General features: G+C 41.7%; 1 protein-coding gene across 8 annotated transcripts; it reads right to left on the reverse strand.

The window, feature by feature from the left end:
- Window positions 1-64: 64 nt before the first annotated feature.
- On the reverse strand, window positions 65-16,912 carry dync2i1 (dynein 2 intermediate chain 1). Of its 8 annotated transcripts, none has more exons than XM_014180648.2 (24): window positions 16,730-16,911; window positions 16,282-16,335; window positions 15,482-16,187; window positions 15,329-15,396; window positions 14,804-15,046; window positions 14,522-14,590; window positions 11,159-11,230; window positions 11,037-11,042; window positions 10,698-10,917; window positions 10,348-10,450; window positions 6,955-7,084; window positions 6,534-6,645; window positions 6,275-6,369; window positions 6,014-6,143; window positions 5,586-5,758; window positions 5,098-5,260; window positions 4,727-4,840; window positions 4,370-4,431; window positions 4,135-4,186; window positions 3,978-4,041; window positions 2,019-2,118; window positions 1,642-1,773; window positions 1,299-1,522; window positions 65-947 (listed from the first exon to the last, which is right to left on the reverse strand). In XM_014180648.2, the coding sequence occupies exons 1-24, from the start codon at window positions 16,742-16,744 to the stop codon at window positions 776-778; spliced, it is 3,279 nt and encodes a 1,092-aa protein (XP_014036123.2). In that variant the 5' UTR covers window positions 16,745-16,911; the 3' UTR covers window positions 65-775. The 8 variants fall into 8 exon arrangements, with proteins under 8 accessions (XP_014036123.2, XP_045566647.1, XP_045566644.1 ...); XM_045710691.1 differs by having other exon boundaries at window positions 16,802-16,899; XM_045710690.1 differs by lacking the exon at window positions 65-947 and adding an exon at window positions 1,126-1,209.
- Window positions 16,913-17,027: the final 115 nt, after the last annotated feature.

Consider the following 17,027-nt stretch of genomic DNA (forward strand, 5'->3'; position numbering starts at 1 on the left):
GTTTACCCACAGAAAAACCTTTTGCAAACCAGGGCATAGAGAATCATAAAAAAAGACAGAGAAATACATGAAATACTTTATTTAATGAAGTAACAAAAATCTTGAAAAATGATAGTTCTCTCATAGACAAAATACTGTAATTGTATTAACATCACATCGATAAAATGAAAAGTAGCATCTATACATGCATCATGTTGCTTAGCCCTGAAAGTTTGGTGTCACACTTAGCCCTGAAAGTTTGGTGTCACACTTTGAGTAATTTGGATGGGAAGAAAACACCAAGTCCATTGTTTTATTTTCTATAAAACACACAGAACAGGCATTATCGGTATGCAAATGCGAAAGTTGTTCATTTGTAAATAAGCTCAAACAAAGCAATTTTTATTCCAATATTGTATTTCAATATCATGCCACTATGGCATCTACTGTATTTAGAATAACAAATACACAAAATAACTGAATGTGGAATGTAATAGAAATAGATAGTCCATTTATATCTGCTTACTTACATTCTGAAGTTGATCTCTTTACTGATCTAGAGATGACTGCAATGACCACTGTATGAACAAATTTTATCCAACACAGTGAGCCCCTGGGTTGTATCCACTAGGAACCAAACAGAAGCAAACGGGGAGGGACTAACTGAATTTGTCCAGTAAGAAACACTATTGATATGTTATGATTCCCTATGACTCATTGCAAAAAAATTCAGTAAAAAAAACAAAAAAACGTTTTAAACAGTTTGCACAAATGAATACACTCCTGACATATAACTTCAAAAGGCCTCCTGCATCATGATCTGTAGTTTCTCCAGGTCAGCCGATTCAGGCACTGTAAATCTCTTGCTGAAATACTGCATTTCTATCTTCCCCGACTGCGTTGCCAGTGATATTCCTGAATAGGTGTTCTGCTTTGCAGGGTCACCAAAAACAGCCATGGCTGTTACCCTGAGGAGAAAGAAACAGAAAGATGAATCAGGCATCAAAAACATTTATTATTGATGTGAGAATAAAAAAAACACCTTCCCCCAATCACTAACTGTGATCACTCATATTCCATCCAGTTAAAATCAATTTATCTGCATTCTACTCGTCCTTAGTTATGCAGTAGTTATACAAATGACACCTGCACTTTGTTGTTTCCATACTAATCCGTTGTTATTTACACAGAACCCTCCGCATGCTTTCATTTTGTGTCTTGGGCCATCGTCTGACAAACATTGAAATAAATAATTCAATCATTTTGTAATTGAGAGTTTAAAAAAAACATTTTTTTTAAGAAGAGTCATTAATAATTACCTGTCAGCATCAATCTTTTCAGTGATCACAGGCTCAAAGTCTTTCTCCAGCAGGTCCCATATGTGAAGGTAGGAGGCAGCATCCAGAACACAGAAGACTGTTGGCCTGGTCTGAGCCCACTGTACTGACACCACCGGCTGCCCTGCTGTACTGCTGGCCCACTCCATCAGAGGCTGCTCACTCAGCACTGTGTGTAGTCTGACACTGCCATCCCCACAGCCCACCTGGAACACAGAGAAGCACACACACAGTTCATACGTAAAACATTCACATACACCCGAACATGCACAAACGCACACAACATGAAACTCAGATACATGAATCTCAACAGCACTGATCTCACCAGGAAAATGGGTTCTCCGAAGGGAGAAAAGTCGATGGAGGTGACATCAACAAGTCTGAATCCAACCACCTGAGGCCTGTAGAACTTTGGAGGAGCCTTTAACCCGTGACTGGTCACATGGTTCACAAGACCCTATGAACAACACACATTGCCCAATACATACCATACGACACAGTGTGACTTCTGTTTATTCTGTCTACATGATCCTGGACATACTGGATGGATGCGCCTCAAAATGGCACACTATTCCCTATACAGTGCACTACTTTTTACAAGAATTTGAGACGCATCCACAACGTTGGCCATATCCAGGATGTCTAAAATGGCAAACAGTGAAACAGAGAGAGAAGATGATTCATTGATTTGATACTGCTCACCATATTTGTGCCAATGAAAAAATGGTTGGAATCAGAAGGCAAAAATTTTAACAGCAGTGTCTGTAACAGTGTTGTTTTCTTAGCGTCTCGCGTCGAAGACCTGGAGAGAGAGAGAAAGTGACAGACTGAAATAAATACCCAGTCGTATCAGTAGGTCATGAGATACCAGGGGAAAAAAAACACGACACCAGCACGACACGTTAACAGATACATATTTGACCACTGAATCCTGTCAGTCAACAACAACTGTCCGTACGACATGTACAGTGGGGCAAAAAAGTATTTAGTCAGCCACCAATTGTGCAAGTTCTCCCACTTAAAAAGATGAGAGAGGCCTGTAATTTTCATCATAGGTACACTTCAACTATGACAGACAAAATGCGAAAAACATTTCCAGAAAATCACATTGTAGGATTTTTAATGAATTTATTTGCAAATTATGGTGGAAAATAAGTATTTGGTCAATAACAAAAGTTTCTCAATACTTTGTTATATACCCTTTGTTGGCAATGACACAGGTCAAACGTTTTCTGTAAGTCTTCACAAGGTTTTCACACACTGTTGCTGGTATTTTGGCCCATTCCTTCATGCAGATCTCCTCTAGAGCAGTGATGTTTTGGGGCTGTCACTGGGCAACACGGACTTTCAACTCCCTCCAAAGATTTTCTATGGGGTTGAGATCTGGAGACTGGCTAGGCCACTCCAGGACCTTGAAATGCTTCTTACGAAGCCACTCCTTCGTTGCCCGGGCGGTGTGTTTGGGATCATTGTCATGCTGAAAGACCCAGCCACGTTTCATCTTCAATGCCCTTGCTGATGGAAGGAGGTTTTCACTCAAAATCTCACGATACATGGCCCCATTCATTCTTTCCTTTACACGGATCAGTCGTCCTGGTCCCTTTGCAGAAAAACAGCCCCAAAGCATGATGTTTCCACCCCCATGCTTCACAGTAGGTATGGTGTTCTTTGGATGCAACTCAGCATTCATTGTCCTCCAAACACGACGAGTTGAGTTTTTACCAAAAAGTTATATTTTGGTTTCATCTGACCATATGACATTCTCCCAATCCTCTTCTGGATCATCCAAATGCTCTCTAGCAAACTTCAGACGGGCCTGGACATGTACTGGCTTAAGCAGGGGGACACGTCTGGCACTGCAGGATTTGAGTCCCTGGCGGCGTAGTGTGTTACTGATGGTAGGCTTTGTTACTTTGGTCCCAGCTCTCTGCAGGTCATTCACTAGGTCCCCCCGTGTGGTTCTGGGATTTTTGCTCACCGTTCTTGTGATCATTTTGACCCCACGGGGTGAGATCTTGCGTGGAGCCCCAGATCGAGGGAGATTATCAGTGGTCTTGTATGTCTTCCATTTCCTAATAATTGCTCCCACAGTTGATTTCTTCAAACCAAGCTGCTTACCTATTGCAGATTCAATCTTCCCAGCTTGGTGCAGGTCTACAATTTTGTTTCTGGTGTCCTTTGACAGCTCTTTGGTCTTGGCCATAGTGGAGTTTGGAGTGTGACTGTTTGAGTTTGTGGACAGGTGTCTTTTATACTGATAACAAGTTCAAACAGGTGCCATCAATACAGGTAACGAGTGGAGGACAGAGGAGCCTCTTAAAGAAGAAGTTACAGGTCTGTGAGAGCCAGAAATCTTGCTTGTTTGTAGGTGACCAAATACATATTTTCCACCACAATTTGCAAATAAATTCATTAAAATCCTACAATGTGATTTTCTGGATTTTTTTTCTCATTTTGTCTGTCATAGTTGACGTGTACCTGTGATGAAAATTACAGGCCTCCCTCATCTTTTTAAGTGGGAGAACTTGCACAATTGGTGGCTGACTAAATACTTTTTTGCCCCACTGTAAAAACAAGCTTGTTGTGTAACGTGGGGCCCACGTTGTGGGTATTTTGGGCCCACTGACTGGCAGTGATTAATTAAATATCTATCCGTCTCACCTCTCGCTGGCGGTGAGGACTGTGGAACTGTGGAGCAGTTTCACTTTGCCCCCAGGCCGGAGCCCTGCAAGAGAAACGGCCAGGGTCAATTGAGTGGGAGAAAAAAATAAAAACATTGAAAGTAATGGAGGGAACATGTTAAACGGGACTGACTCACCCAGGTCTGTGTGCGAGCCGGCGTCGTTGGCTTTAGGGAGCTCCAGTACCACCTGTGGGACAGAGATGGTAACAACAGCATTGCAGAAAGACACTTTAGTAATGATCCTTCTGTGCGGTTAGTAAACAGACCAAACGCATAATTCAAGATGACCAGTTATACAGTTAGTGTATAAGCAGTTATAGTGGTGATGCAAAAGCATGGGGCGGCGTTGTAGCATACTAAAGACACTTACCCATAGATTCAGAACCCCATTTCCATCAAGAGAAGCCAACTGGAATGACAATCCTGATGACTCTTAAGTTTGAAATTAAAGGAAGACTTTAGCTCACCATAAAAAAATGCTACTATAATTGTGTGTTTCTCATAGAGTATGTCCCAATTATCTTTCCCTACTCCCAAAGTGTGCACTTGTTTACATCCCTTCACAGATTTCAAAGAAAATGACTGGTATAAGAAATATGGTGAAAACTCCAACTAGCCACTGCCTGCACCAATCCAAGGCTTTTAGACTTACGGAAAGTAGTAAACGAGTGCACACTTCAGGAAAAGAAGATATCATTGGGAGGCACACCAAGTCTAGTTGGAGTACCTTCGTCAGAAGCAAAAAGGGGAAGCTCTGGCCTCAGGCCCTCAGCCACGGTGGCAGGGACGGCCTCCACAGAGCTCACTGAGGACATGTGACCCGACGCTGCCAGCACGGCATCTGATGACAGAGTGACAGAGGAGGTGACATTAACAGCACATATGAAAGTGTAGATGAAGTATTTTCATATGGTTGTCAGCCAAATCAAAATGCCTGCCTTGATGTATATCTTACATGCAATACAATAATAAACAGAAAGAGATGAGTAGTCCCGGCGCAAAAAAACCCTGAAACTTTTCATAATGGAAAATGTGTACAGTTTGAGGAGCTGAACATAAAAAAAATGGAGCCAGAGGAAAAATCCTTTGATTGCTGACCTGTGGAGAAGGTTGGGTGGCGGAGAGTCCAGTCGTTCTCCCCTATTCTTAAAGTGTAGTGGGCACTGGCGTGCTCCCTCAGGTCCCACAAGACTACAGAACCCACGGACGTGCCGGCAAACACCAGCGTTGCTTTACCAGGGCTGAAGCAGCAGCAGTGCACCTGAAGGGTAAAATCAGAGAGTTGCAGTCTTGTTTCCTCTAATGCTGATGCCAACCAGAAACACATGGGCAGTGTAGCCCTTCAAACACGTATCCTCGTTGATAATGCACATCAAATCCTAAATCAAAGCATCAAATAGGATGGCAAAATTCCAGTAAATGTCCTCAAATTCTCAGATTTCCCAGAAATCCTGGTTGCGGTTTCCTGCTTATTCCGGGAATCTTCCAAAAGGGATTTCTGGAAAACCTGGGAATTTTGGGAAAGTTAGCAGAATTTTGCAACCCCATCTAAAACGACTCTCTGAGTTGCAGTGGTTTAGTGGCACCTCGGACTCATAGACAAGAATCTTCTGTGGGCGGGAGGGCTCCCAGATGTTCCAGATACAGATGATGGTCTTGCTGTCGAGGCGCACGGCGCTGGGCTTGGCTGAGGGGCTGTGCACGGACAGCATGGTCTGCCTCTGCACCTGGGAGAATTGAACCAGGCTGATCTGACGACCTGCAAGCAGGGACAACAACAGGACCGAGACAAACTAGCTCATATACAAACATGGCAAAAATAGCATTGGTTGTTATGGGTACTGCCTTTGGGAACACAGGCGAGACCTTCAGTTCAGGACAGTGGCAAGACCCAAGTTGTTGATTGATAGTGCATGGCATGAGCTAATTAGGGACTGTTCTACACTGCAATGACAGCAAGGTGAATGGCTGAACACAAAGTACGGACATTATAATTGGGTGTGAGGTAACTTGCCATATAGAAATGGAAGCTTGGTATTGAGCTGTAAACACCCGTCGCTGAAAGAGAGAGTGTCTGCTTGAGTCCTCAGCTTCTTCAGTGATTGCTTCTCAGCCCTATCCTCTTCCAACAGTACCGCAACCACCTAATAACAGCAAAACAGAGAGCACAAAGCACAAAGCAGTAGTAACGGCAATAAGAGTGAAAATGTGCAATATAGCAGCGGAAAAAATGGTTACTTTGATTCTAAGAAAAATGTAGTATCATAGGCTATACCTGTGAAGCTGAGCGCAGAAATGTTGCTAGGCGCTGTGAATCGATGCTCAGTTTGGTCACAGATTCATCGGACGCCTCGTGGGAAAGTTTAGGACCTGTTGCAACGTGGGAATAAAACACATTCCAAATGGCAGCACATTCCCTACATAGTGCACTACTTGCTCTGGTCAACTGTAGTGCCATACAAAGGGAGTAGGGTGCCATTTCGGATGTAGTCATAGATTTGATAGAATACAGATCACAGTGCACGTTTCCTCACCTCCACAGCCTACATTCCTCTCCGCAGGATGCTGTGTCCACTTCTCGCTCATCTCGATCTCCTCCGTTTGAATGTCTCGATCAGTATTGTCCTCGTTGCACTGGACGTAAGCCTGGAAAGTGAGAATGCATTGGGTTTATCACATTTATATGAATAAAAAGACAAGCAAGCTTACTGTCACAATGATGTTATTAACGATCAGACCAGGGTTCAGATACTACTTGAAATCTTTCAAATACTTTTTTTTACGGTAGAGTTTACGGTAGCCTGTCTGGAGTACCAGATGGGTGGCGTTTGCACTATTTGCGACTATTCTATTGGTTCCTTTGAGCCAGGAAAGCTCAATTAAGCCCAAAATAAAGTATTTGAAATTATTTTGAATAGTATTTGTACCCAGGTCTGTTAATAAGCACAGACAAACCTGTTTAGTGTTTGTTGTTCCAAAGTTTTTGATGTACATGTCATATTCACTGACAGGGGGCAGATCCAGGAGGGAGAAGGTGATGGAGTAGTCCAGGTCGATCAGGCGAAGCAACTCTGTACTGCGTTTCCTGGGGTAGGCCCATATCACATACACAGAGTAGGAGATATTATAGAGCAGGTTTAGGGAAGGAAACACAGCAGCTATCTCACTCTTCAACCAAGGCGCATGAATTGAGGAGCAAACTGAAATTAAGGGGAAATTCAGCAACTCTTGGAGGACAGTGGAAGTTGATACAAGTGCTTCTTTAACAATACAGAACAAATATAGCTGCGATCAGCAATGAACGGGGTTCACGGGATGACAGAAAGGACACAAGATCAGTTGGGTAACAAAGCAAGCGCTCCATCCTGTAGGAGCCATCTTCCTTTATGTGCAATCAGTGAAAGCATTACTATGTTTCTCTCTCAATACCACATTGATGACACAATTGAAGTTTAGTCTAGTGCTGTAGGTTGGTTATCTTTCAATGCAGCAGGAAGTCATTCTTAAAAGTCATTACTTCATGTATTGAGTTTATTTACCAATTCTCGGGTCAAACCTGTTTGTGTAAATGGTTTAAATCTCAGTTGCTACACTCGACACTAGCGTAACAAAATACTGCAATATACTCTCACAGCTGTAATACGCTGAATAAAATATCCACTTTTCACTATGTTCAGACCACATAATAGGGCAACAATATGCAATTATACAGATATACTAATCACGATATTTCACATTGTTTGTCCAGATAATTTAAATCTAACATTAATTTGCATGAAACAAAGTCCACTTGATCAATAGTTATTGCTCTAGTATCCTATGTTGCCAATGACATCTATAGTGCCACTAACTGGTCTGGTGCAGCCATCTACGGTTGCAGTGGCTTTATATTCACAGTTTCTAAAGGACAAATAAATAAGCTGTGCATACCATATTTCATGGCCCCTTGTCCATCTGTTCAGTTCTTATAGCCCTGGTGTGACATAGTGCCATCTAGCGGTGTACTGTGGCCGACATTGAATGCGGAATCTAATCCTTCTCAAATTCATTAGAGGCTAATTCATTGAGTCTATATACCAAATCTGGATTCAATCTGACTCATGGTTCATGAGGAGAAGATGAATGCAGATGATTTTGAGCATTAGTGTTACATATGCAATGAATGCTTTTTTTAAAATAGTTTCCTTGTTCTTGCGGTTTATCTTATGGACGTCCAAGTTGATAGGCCATCGTGGAGTTTGATTTACAGTGGTTTAAATGGACACCTAGGATTTTTGGTATAACTCTGCCATCTTTTCACCAATCCCTTAGCTTAATATAACATTTTTAAAAATGCAACCCTACCATGTAAAAAACATTATGTAATCAAATGTTTCCTTTTTTTTTTTTTTATCAGTCTGACAGTACTTTTGACAGTATTTCAATATGAAGAAATTATGGTTTGAAGTGACTAAAATGCATCAGAAAGGTAATAGGAAGTTCAGAAGATCATCAGGCAATAATTTTGTATGATATTCTGTGTAGAAAAGAACATCACTATTGATGATGTTCTCTCCCCCCGTATGATTTAGTGCCTGGTCTGATCCACTCTATTCTAATGAATCCTGCAAGGCTTTAGGGAAACAGAAGACACATATGTGAGAGTCTTATCTTTCAGGGATGAAGTCATAATATGTTGTAGCTTAAACTGTTCAAAAGATTGAGCCACATTTGTAGGAAGAAAACAGAAACCGCAAATGTTTCTTTTATTTGATTTCAGATTTTCTCTCAACTTAATTTTCAAATCAGGCACATGGGGTCGTGTCCAATGTTCCCTCTGATATTTTTCTGCTGAGTGCAAACCTGAACCTTGTGAAATCTCTGCGCAACTTCCAGGACGCGTTTACTGTGAACACTGAGGCTGTTTTTTTTGTACCCGCTTTAATTTACTGTTTTAACAGTGGCCAATCAGGCTACTGTGGCTATTTGGTCATAATGTAGGCCTACCAGAGTGGCCTACCATAAAAAACAATGATGAAAATGCATCACATAACATTTTAACATGGAAATAGCAGTTCTATCGTTTGGCCTACAGTAGCAGCCAATGTGTGGTGTTCAATGTAGATCCCCATTCCATGAGACTTTTGAAAAAAACATGCAGGGTTTGACATAAACCTGTTTGTCCACTTGTCTTCCAGACAAGGAGATGACTGAACGTTTTGTTTTGTTGTGTTTGATGCAAGAAACCACTTTACAAAATAAAATGCATTTATTATTACCATACAATTATTACAGAGAATCAGACAAATTATTCTACCCTCTGCCTATTGGGTACTTAGCTTATTCAAGCCTGTCTCAAAATACACAACTGCCCCTTTAAGACATAAAAGAAAGCGCTTTACCTGATTCCCTTTTCAAAGATGGCTAGATGCATGTACACGTTTTCTGCTCTTGTAGGAAGCAATCACTCGCACATTGCTGACTACAAATTAGCTATAACTGGACTAATAACTCACTAACTAGCAAAGAATATGAACGAATGTGCACACATGGTTATCCGCAGCTAAAGCTTTGATCTCAAAACAACAGCTAATAATCCAGCTCAAAGTGAATAGCACAAAACCATATATGGCAACGGTCTATTTGCATATAAGCCTACTGAAGCTCTGATTGGTTATGGCGCACCGGTATGTGTAGAGTATGGGCCTGAGTGGTGCCTGTCAATGCAATAGAATCCTACTCCAATGCGCTCTCTTGCATAGTTAGTTTTGCATACTAAGTCTTGCATAGTTTGTTTTGTTTCGGGATGTTGCATTGAAAGTGGCTAATATTGCGTTGACTCGATCACAATTCCCACAGTAAAGGGAAATGTTGATAGTGTTAACTAATGGGAGCTGCGTGCCAGTGTGCAGTTTAGAGGGAACATTGGTTGTGACCCTTAGCTTTCAAGTTTCTAGGTCAAACTGGGGTGACGGATATAAGGATTTAAGTGAGACTGCTTATATAAAAGCGCCACCTATAGGCCAATCGGTGCCATTATTTTTGATGAAGTTACTCATGGCCTCTAGTTTCTGTGTGGCAAATTCTAAAAAAGTTACCAATCTATATTTGAGATATTTGACCATGTCAAGGGGAAATAAATCTATCAATTCAGAGAATAACAATAGGTTTCAAAGCTTCACTGTGAAACCCTAATAACAATAAAAAATCCCTATTGTAAACTTCCACTGTCCTTCAAGCGTTGCTGAATTTACTCTTCACATCAGTTGACTCACAGGGTTTAAAGTAGGCTCTGAATCTATCAATTTAAACTGCATTTCCCTCTCTTTAAATACTTATCACACTCACAGTTAGTTCCATTAGACTTACTTCTGTTTGCTGGCAACCTTTTTGCTGACCTCACGATGCTTCGCAGCGACAAAGTCCATGAACCTCCCGTGCTGTGAAACTTTACTTTGAGGCGTTTCAGAATCTATGGCCAAGAAATGTTTTCGTTATTCAAACAGGCTTTGTAAAATTGTTCCTAAAAGACAGTCCTAAATAATAAACAAGTCTTTATTATTCATACCAGGGTCGTATCAACCAAACGGGCTGAAACGGGGAGCAACCTACCAGAATGATCCAATAAGAAACAATTTTGGGGGATTTTCCATTCGAAAACATTTTGCTACGGTGTGCACTCTTGATTACTACCGAGTAGTGTTGAGCATTTACCATACCTCTTGATCTTTTGGGTCTGTCGTCCTCCTCTGTGCTTAGCCTGGGCTGGGTCGAGCCCACTCTCTCGTTCTCCTCATCCATGGCTCTCTGAATGGCCTCAATCTCCTCCCTCCTCTGTGAACTAATTTCCTCCCTCTCTTCTTTCTCTTCATGGCTGCGTGTCTGCTTTTCATCCTCTCCCTCGCTGTCATCCACATCCTCAAAATCCTCCTCATAAGCCTTTGGGGATAAAACATCAGTTTTAAGTTGCTCTTATAATGGTGTTGTAACAACTAGTAACACGTGTAATTACCATCTCAATGCTGCTTGTCAGTGCTTGAATACATTTAATCACTCACCATTTTCTGGAAAAGCAATCCATTTAGAGCATGCGTGATATATAATGAAACAAAAGAAAAAAACTGAAATACAAATGAGTTACTAAGAAAATGCACCCTCTATAGGCTTTGACTCTTCTCACCTCAAAGTCCTCTTCATAGTCCTGAGCTTCATCATAGCCATGGTCCTTAGCCGGAGCCTCCGCGATTTCCACCTAGAGATGCAGTTAATTTCAGATGCAATTCATTTCAGTCAATAGCTTGTATTTACCATATCTAATTTCATGTGAGACCTGCGGTGCGTTCAGTTTGGTTCAACATTTGCTACGTTGCGGTTTGTACTTAATGACACGTTTACCAAAAACTGTGTTTACCGATCGTCTTTTGAGGTACGTTTGCTCTTTTGGTGGGTGTGGCCTTGTCAATATGGGTGTGACCACTTGAAATCACAAAACTTGTGCAGCACACCATACACAATCACCCTCTAAGCCACCATAATCGCGACGTTCTTCAACTGAACGCACCCCTATTAGTTAAATACATAGACAAATATACAGAGCATTTACATAAATAGTAAATCCATGTGAATGTTACCATGCAACAAGCTGGAGCATGGGTGCATTTGGAAAGTATTCAGACTGTTTCCACATGTTGTTACATTACAGCCTTATTATAAAACTGATAATAATTATTTTTTTTACCCCCAACAATCTACACACAATACCCCATAATGACAAAGTGAAAAAAGGTTTTACATTTTTTTTGCAAATGTATTAAAAATAAAAACTGAAATACCTTATTATGAGACTCTAAATTGAGCTCAGATGCATCCTGTTTCCATTGATCATCCTTGAGATGTTTCAACAACTTGAACTCCACCTGTGGTAAATCCAGTTGATTGGACATGATTTGGAAAGGCACAAACCGGTCTATATAAGGTCCCACAGTTGACACTGCATGTCAATGCAAAAACCAAGCCATGAAGTTGAAGGAATTGTCCGTAGTGCTCCGAGACAGGATTGTGTCGAGGCACAGATCTGGGGAAGGGTACCAAAACATTTCTGCAGCATTAAATGTCCCCAAGAACACAGTGACCTCCATCATTTTTTTTATTTAACCTTTATTTAACTAGACAAGTCAGTTAAGAACAAATTCTTGGGGACGACGCTGGGCCAATTATGCGCCGCCCTATGGGACTCCCAATCACGGGCGGATGTGAAACAACCTGGAATCGAACTAGGGACTGTAGTGACGCCTCTTGCACTGAGATGCAGTGCCTTAGACCGCTGCGCCACTCGGGACCCCGCTTGGATTCTTAAATGGAAGAAACTTGGAACCACCAAGACTCTTCCTAGAGCTGGCCACCCGGCCAAACTGAGCAATCAGGGGAGAAGGGCCTTGGTCAGGGAAGTGGCCAAGAACCCGATGGTCACTCTGACAGAGCTCCAGAGATCCCCTGTGGAGATGGGAGAACCTTCCAGAAGGACAACCATCTCAGCAGCACTCCACCAATCAGGTCTTTATGGTAGACTGGCCAGACGGAAGCCACTCCTCAGTAAAAGGAAAATGACAGCCCGCTTAGAGTTTGCCAAAAGGCACCTAAAGGACTCTGACCATGAGAAACAAGATTCTCTGGTCTGATGAAACCAAGATTGAACGCTTTGGCCTGAATGCCAAGCGTCACGTCTGGAGGAAACCTGGCACCATCCCTACGGTGAAGCATGGTGGTGACAGCATCATGCTGTGGGGATGTTTTTCAGCGGCAGAGAGTCTAGTCAGGATCTAGGGAAAGATGAACGGAGAAAAGTACAGAGATTCTTGATGAAAACCTGCTCCAGAGCACTAAGGACCTCAGACTGGGGTGAAGGTTCACCTTCCAACAAGACATCGACCCTAAGCACACAGCCAAGACAACACAGGAATAGTTTTAGGACAAGTCTCTGAATGTCCTTGAGTGGCCCAGCCAGAGCCCGGACTTGAACCCGATCAAATATCTATGGAGAGACCTGAAAATAGCTGTGATATTTCAGGTTTATATTTTTTATACACATTTTTATAAACCCTCTCCATCCATCCAATCCAATACTTATGTAAATGTGATATTTCAGGTTTAGATTTTTTATAAATTTGCAAAAATGTATAAAAAACAGTGTTTGCTTTATGGGGTATTGTGTGTAGGTTTGAGAAAAAATAAATATTTCATCCATTTTAGAATAAGGCTATAACTTGTAAGTCAAGGGATCTGAATACTTTCCGAATGCACTGCATGTGAAGGCAAGCAAAGCAATGAAGCCATCAACAAAAGGTGCCACTGCAAATATCTGCCAATAATGAAAGAGAAATATTAGAATAGATTGGAGAATACTGTGGGGCCATGTTAACATAAGCAAGCATTTAAAGTTAAATGGGTTCTCACACACCAAATGCATATCAGCCAATGAAAAGCGGCGATATACATGCATCTGATGCTAAATTGTAGCTGGCCCCTTCAGATAACACGTTAGCCCTATGCTAACCCCAACAGGTGGTACTGATTATATCTTGGCACAATTTATTCAGCCTATGAAAGATCTTAATATATCTTTATATCCACCAACCAATGGCATTTCTTAAAATAGGTCAACCCTGGCCACTGGAGGGATATTTTAAACCTACAAATTCAAGGTTTACTTGATCTGTAACAAAATGTGTGCCAATATTGCACTGATGTATCCTTGACTTGGCTACTACTAATGTTAAACAACATTTTCACATTTTTCGCTTCACGGTGGCACATACTGTTAAAGCGGTTGACTCGCAATCGATAGTGCATTTAACTGTGGGTTTGAATAGAGCCCACTCGCAGCAAGCATTTTTTTTTGGGAAAAAAACTGTCCACCGCCGGTCCTTGCCACAATCTGCGACAATTACGTGGTAGGCACTTTACACAGAAAGTAATTTGACCAGTCAGTCAAATACATGTGAGAGTTGCTTTGATGATCAGAACATGCTGTTGGACTTATGTACATTAACAACACTTCCATCCATGAACAAGTGTTGGAACATGTCCAACTACTTCAACGATTCTAATTGGCTGATGCACTTATAATCAATCAGTGCCACCTGTTGAAGTTAGCATAGGGCTAACTTTTAACATGCTATCTGATGGGACGAGCTACAATTTAGCGTTGGGTCATATGCAAGTAAATCAACACTTTTCATTGGCTGATACGCATTCTGTGTGTGAGAACCCATTGAACTTTAAATGCTTGCAAGTATGGACCCTGTATATCTATAGACAAGGCTTGTCAACTTATCTGATTTTAGATGCACTGAAACATACAAAATGCATCAGTCAATTTTGACAGTCCTCAATTCAAAATGCAATGCTTTTGGTCTGAATTGGGTGTGTGTTAAGCAGCTATGGTCCAAAACAAATAGCCATGCTCTATTCTCATGCTAGCAGACGTATTGACGGTAGATAGATATAGCCATGAGAAAAGCCCCATCATGAAAAGAAGTCTTACGGGCTCCTCTGTGTCACTTAATAGTTTCTGACTAGACCTCCACGCTGACTCAGATCGCATCACTACTTCCTGGCTCACACAGGGGGAAACACACAGGAAAAAAAGAGCCATGAAAACACATATATTATACATGAGGAACATCTATTGAAAAGGGAGAGGGACTGTTTATCACTTGTTGTTTTCTCCATATTCCCTTTTCCTATATTATTTTATTCCTTTTTAATGATGTAAACTGTGTTGTAAAATGCACTTTGAATAAACTATTGACTTTATGACACTAACCTTAGTTTTAACAGGCTCTGTCTTATCCTTGTGAACTCTGAGGTCTGAGGATGATGATGATTTCTTGGTGCTGGTCCGTTCTGTGGGATCCATCTCAGGACCTGCTTCTTCTCTGTGCCTCCTCTCTCTATGTTTATCCCTCTTTCCCTCCCTCTCTCCGTCCGGCCCCTTCCGTTCCCTGTGCACTCGCTCACGCTCCACTTCTCTGGATTCACCGCCATGTCTCCGACTTTCACCTGTATCCTGTAACAAAAATATACCCCAGGATGTGAGCCAGGGAGTAGGGTGAAGTTGTCCCTGGATTCTGCTCGTACATTTACATCTTGGATCAGTTTTACATTTTAACCACTAACGGTTAAGAAGGTTAGGATTGGGGGAGGTGATGCTGATCCTAGATCTGTACCTAGGGGAAACTTCACCCCAGAGTGTAAGCCAGCGGAACCAGTCAGACCATTGGGGTGTTGATACCTTATATTTAGTTTGGGGAATAAAGAACATGTTAAGGACAATATCAAAGATGCTTACGTGTTGTGCTCTCTCTTTGTGTCTCCTTTCTCTCTCCTCCTTTTCTTTTCCATGTTGCTCCCTATATTCTGATATAAAAATAAAAATGTATTGACATACGATGATTAGTGAGGTAGTAAGATGTTGACATATTTTTCACCTGGATAACTTTACCTCTTTCCTCCTTTTGTCCTGAATGCTCTTTGTCCGTGTGTCTTTCTTTTCTTTCCTTGTCTTTCTGCGATCTGTCCTTGTAGCGTTCACTCTCTTTCACATACTCCCTCTCCTTATGTCCATCTCTCTTCTCACGATCATGCCCTCTATCCCTGTCTCTCCCTCCCTCCGCTCTCTCCTCATTTCTCTTTCTATCTCTGTCAGACCTTCGCTCACTGTCCCTCTCAGCTGTTTCACTCTCCTTGTTTTTCTCCTTCTCTTTATCCCTGTCACTCTTCCTCAGCTCATCTCTTTCCCTCTCCCTTGTCCTCTCTGTATCCCTTTCTCTGGCCTTTACCCTCTCCCTGTTTTCTTTTTCTTCTCTATCATGCATTTTGTCCCGACTGTCTCTGTCCCCATTTCTGTACTTAACATTCTCTGTGCCTTTAATAACCCTATCTTGCTCTCTGCTCCTTTCTTTGTCTCTCTCCTTTTCGCCCGTCCTGTCTCTCGAGCCGTCTTTCCTTCTGTCCTGATGCCTGTCCTTGTCTGTATCTCTGGGTTTTGTTCTCTCTCGGGTCCCATCTCTCTCTCTGTTCTTCTCTCTCTCCCTTCTGGCCTCCCTCTCTGGGTCTCTGTGGCGTCGCTCGACTGACTCTCCCGTCCTGTGTCTTCTCTCATCATCTCTCCTCCTGCTGCTGCTAGAGTCTTCATCGTGTCCTCCACCCTGACAACAAGACACATTATTCATTGCACATGATACAATCGAGACAAGCTTATCATAAAACATTTTGCTACACTTGTCACGTAACTGAATTTACCCTTATGTGCCTCCTAAGGTCATCTGATTTCCATGTATCTTCCTTTGTTATTTTCTAAATAATAGACAAGGAATACATCATTATTCTCACTGACAATGCGCACAGCAATAACCAAGACTGACTTTGCTGGAAAGAATATTGATGCATAGCTATAAATGTAGCTAGCTAGTTATCAATTGGTTTGATAACCAATCAACTAACTAGTCTTGCTTGTAGATTGTCCTCTAGCAATATAGCTAGCTATCGTTACTAAGTTAGTTAGATAGCTGGCTAAAGCAGGTTATTCCTGTCTGGAATAACTAACGTTGGCGTTAGCTAGCTAGCAAGCTACTACTACTGTACGGGTGAGATGTAGCTAGTTAGCTAAATTAGCTAGCCTAACGTTACCTACCTCTACATTTGCACGCATATATGTGTAAAATTGTTATGTATTTAGTCACCATTTTACCTTATCTGTAGGCATGTTATCGCCTGTCTCTTCCTCATGAAATATTCAACTTATATCAGAAATAAAGCTTACGAATTTGTGTTGCCATTATTCAGCGCCTTGACACCAGATTTCGATTGCGCAAGCGCACTTAACTGACACTAAGGTAAGTGCGTCATGTTCTCTTGACAACAGGATTTTCAACCGATCGAAGAGCTCTCTGGACGCACAGAACGAATCACCATGGATACACAGTCCAAATATATCAATAGCAGATACATATATTTATCATGGCAAATCCAGACCCTCCTCTACAATG

Source organism: Salmo salar, chromosome ssa29, assembly GCF_905237065.1.
Source record: "Salmo salar chromosome ssa29, Ssal_v3.1, whole genome shotgun sequence".
Taxonomy (NCBI): domain Eukaryota; kingdom Metazoa; phylum Chordata; class Actinopteri; order Salmoniformes; family Salmonidae; genus Salmo; species Salmo salar.